The following is a 2,116-nucleotide window of genomic DNA, read 5'->3' as shown; positions in this document are numbered from 1 at the left end:
TTATTCAAAGTTAAGGTGAACCAACATATTGGAAGTGAAGAACTGAAAGGATCTCACGTTTTACATTCAGTGTGAATTTTGAGGAGGATGTTTGCCCTCCATTAAATCCAGCTGTGCATGTCAGCTCTCTGTTGTCATCCTTCTCCTCAGGAATAAATGTCAGGATGGACAGTGTCTCCCAGTTGCCAGAATGAATTAGTCTATGGTACACGATCCTTTCTGTCTTCCAGTTCCATGTAAGTGTAGGTACATGGGTTGGACAGGTGTGCATGACTGAACAGATGGCAGTGTAGGGCTCTCCTTGAGTGGCTGCCATTGGCTGAGTCAATGTAGGCTCTGCAGGGTCAGCTGAAGATGAAAAAGGCAGACATACAGTAAGAGGCAAAGGGATTTAACAGAAAACTGGTATAGATATTTGGAATTGGAAGGTGGAAAGTTGGTGACATACTGATCATGTTCAACTCGACGCAGTCTTTATCAAAGGAGAACATGTCCTTTGTGGGTTCATTACCTTCTCCTTTTACTACTTCAACTCTGAAACAGAAAGGGCCATTGTCATGATTTCTAATTTGAGTTATTTCTAAGGTGCAGTTGTTCTCGCCCAGCTCTCCCAACATCTTTGTTCGGCCCTTAAAGTTGTCCTTAATCAGTGTAGCATCACTATGAAAGATGTTGTTTCCTTTAGTATCTGGTGTTTTGCCTTTATAGTGCCACATTGCTCTGAGTCTGGAGGAGGGCAGGTTTCCTCCAGTATGGGAGAATGAACATGGTACCACAACACAGGATCCAACCAGAGCGTCAATGCTTTTTACAACAGTGGCCTTCCATTCATCACTGGACACGGCGCTACAGATGACTGAAAGAGAATTAAGCGAATGTCACTTATAAAGGTATAGAGCACTTATAAAACAATTGTAAATAAAAAGCTGGCTCATTACCTGCAAAAATCAGACAAGTTATCATAAACTTTGCCTCTTTGTCCATGCTTCTCCTTTGTGTAACACACTGGAAAAATAAATAAACTGAACAAATTAGCTGTCAAAAATGAAGCAACTTGAAAAATATATTCATATGAAATTTAAATCATTAAGATTTTCATATGTATTACTATATATACTCTCTGTATTTTGTCACTGCCTTGCCTCTGTCATTTATATTTTGCCTGTTTTATTTTTACTTGTATGCAGCAAATCGCTCACTACCCTCAGTAGTTCCTTATCTTTGTATATTTAAAGTCTTTGCCATTTGACATCAAACTGTAAGAGGGCATCAGGGGTTCTTAGATCCTTCAGTGACTATAAAATATAAAAAAATAAACATGACCAGGTCAGAGCTTCAAATCTGGCAGTATCTCTATGCTTTGACATCATTCATTACTGTGAAATTCTTAGTAAGTTACATAAGCTACAGTATTGCACAACAGTCTTGAGCCACTGTTCATTTCTCTATATTTTGCTAGGAAAATGAGAAATAAGTGCAGATATTTACTAAAATATTTACCAACACATGGAAATACAGCACATAAAGAAAAAACAAGTTTTTGTAATTCTAACAAACTTAAAGTTGATATTTGGTTTGAACACCTTTATTCTCCAAGACAGCCTTTACTCTTTTATGCACGCTTTCTTGTTATTTCACTAAGATGTCTTAAGCAATAGTTCTCAAGGCTTCTTGAAGGACACTGAATGCTTTCTTTTGTTCCTTCCTCTTTCAATGCCCATTTAGCCAATGTCCAAAGAAAAACTTTGAAAGACCTTCAGAGAACTATTTTTCAAGACTTGTTATCTAATAATCATATAATCATATAAATATCTTACCTGCTGTCTGGCTGATTTATATAAGGCTGATTGATATAAGGCAACAAAACACTTTAGCAATGTGTCTGAGTCTTTCAGATTTTTACTTTCAAATCCCCCTCAAAGGGACCACCCATACCTCTGACTGCAGACAGAAGCACAGCCTTCTAATTGTTTTTTTTAAAAAAATAAAATATGCTTTTCTTTGTGACATGTTAGTTAGTTTCAGTTCTCCATGAACACTTTATCTCACTACAATAATCTGTACCCTTTTTTCTTCCCAGTTGAACTAAGATAGTGATATCTTAATATGATTCCAT

The 2,116-nt window shown here is 36.9% G+C and overlaps 1 protein-coding gene across 1 annotated transcript; it reads right to left on the bottom strand.

The window, feature by feature from the left end:
• Positions 1–57: 57 nt before the first annotated feature.
• On the bottom strand, positions 58–1,889 carry LOC102197582 (myelin-associated glycoprotein-like; the record flags this gene model as incomplete). Its single annotated transcript, XM_005755846.1, has 4 exons — positions 1,818–1,889; positions 939–1,005; positions 449–856; positions 58–348 (listed from the first exon to the last, which is right to left on the bottom strand). Coding segments are annotated over exons 2-4 (745 nt in total), but the record flags the coding sequence as incomplete, so codon positions are not given.
• Positions 1,890–2,116: the final 227 nt, after the last annotated feature.

The sequence above is a fragment of the Pundamilia nyererei genome, unplaced genomic scaffold (assembly GCF_000239375.1).
Source record: "Pundamilia nyererei isolate P.nyererei 1_Seehausen unplaced genomic scaffold, PunNye1.0 scaffold03839, whole genome shotgun sequence".
NCBI lineage: Eukaryota > Metazoa > Chordata > Actinopteri > Cichliformes > Cichlidae > Pundamilia > Pundamilia nyererei.
The sequence above is the reverse complement of the archived record's forward strand: the minus strand, read 5'-3'. Positions and strand labels throughout refer to the sequence as shown.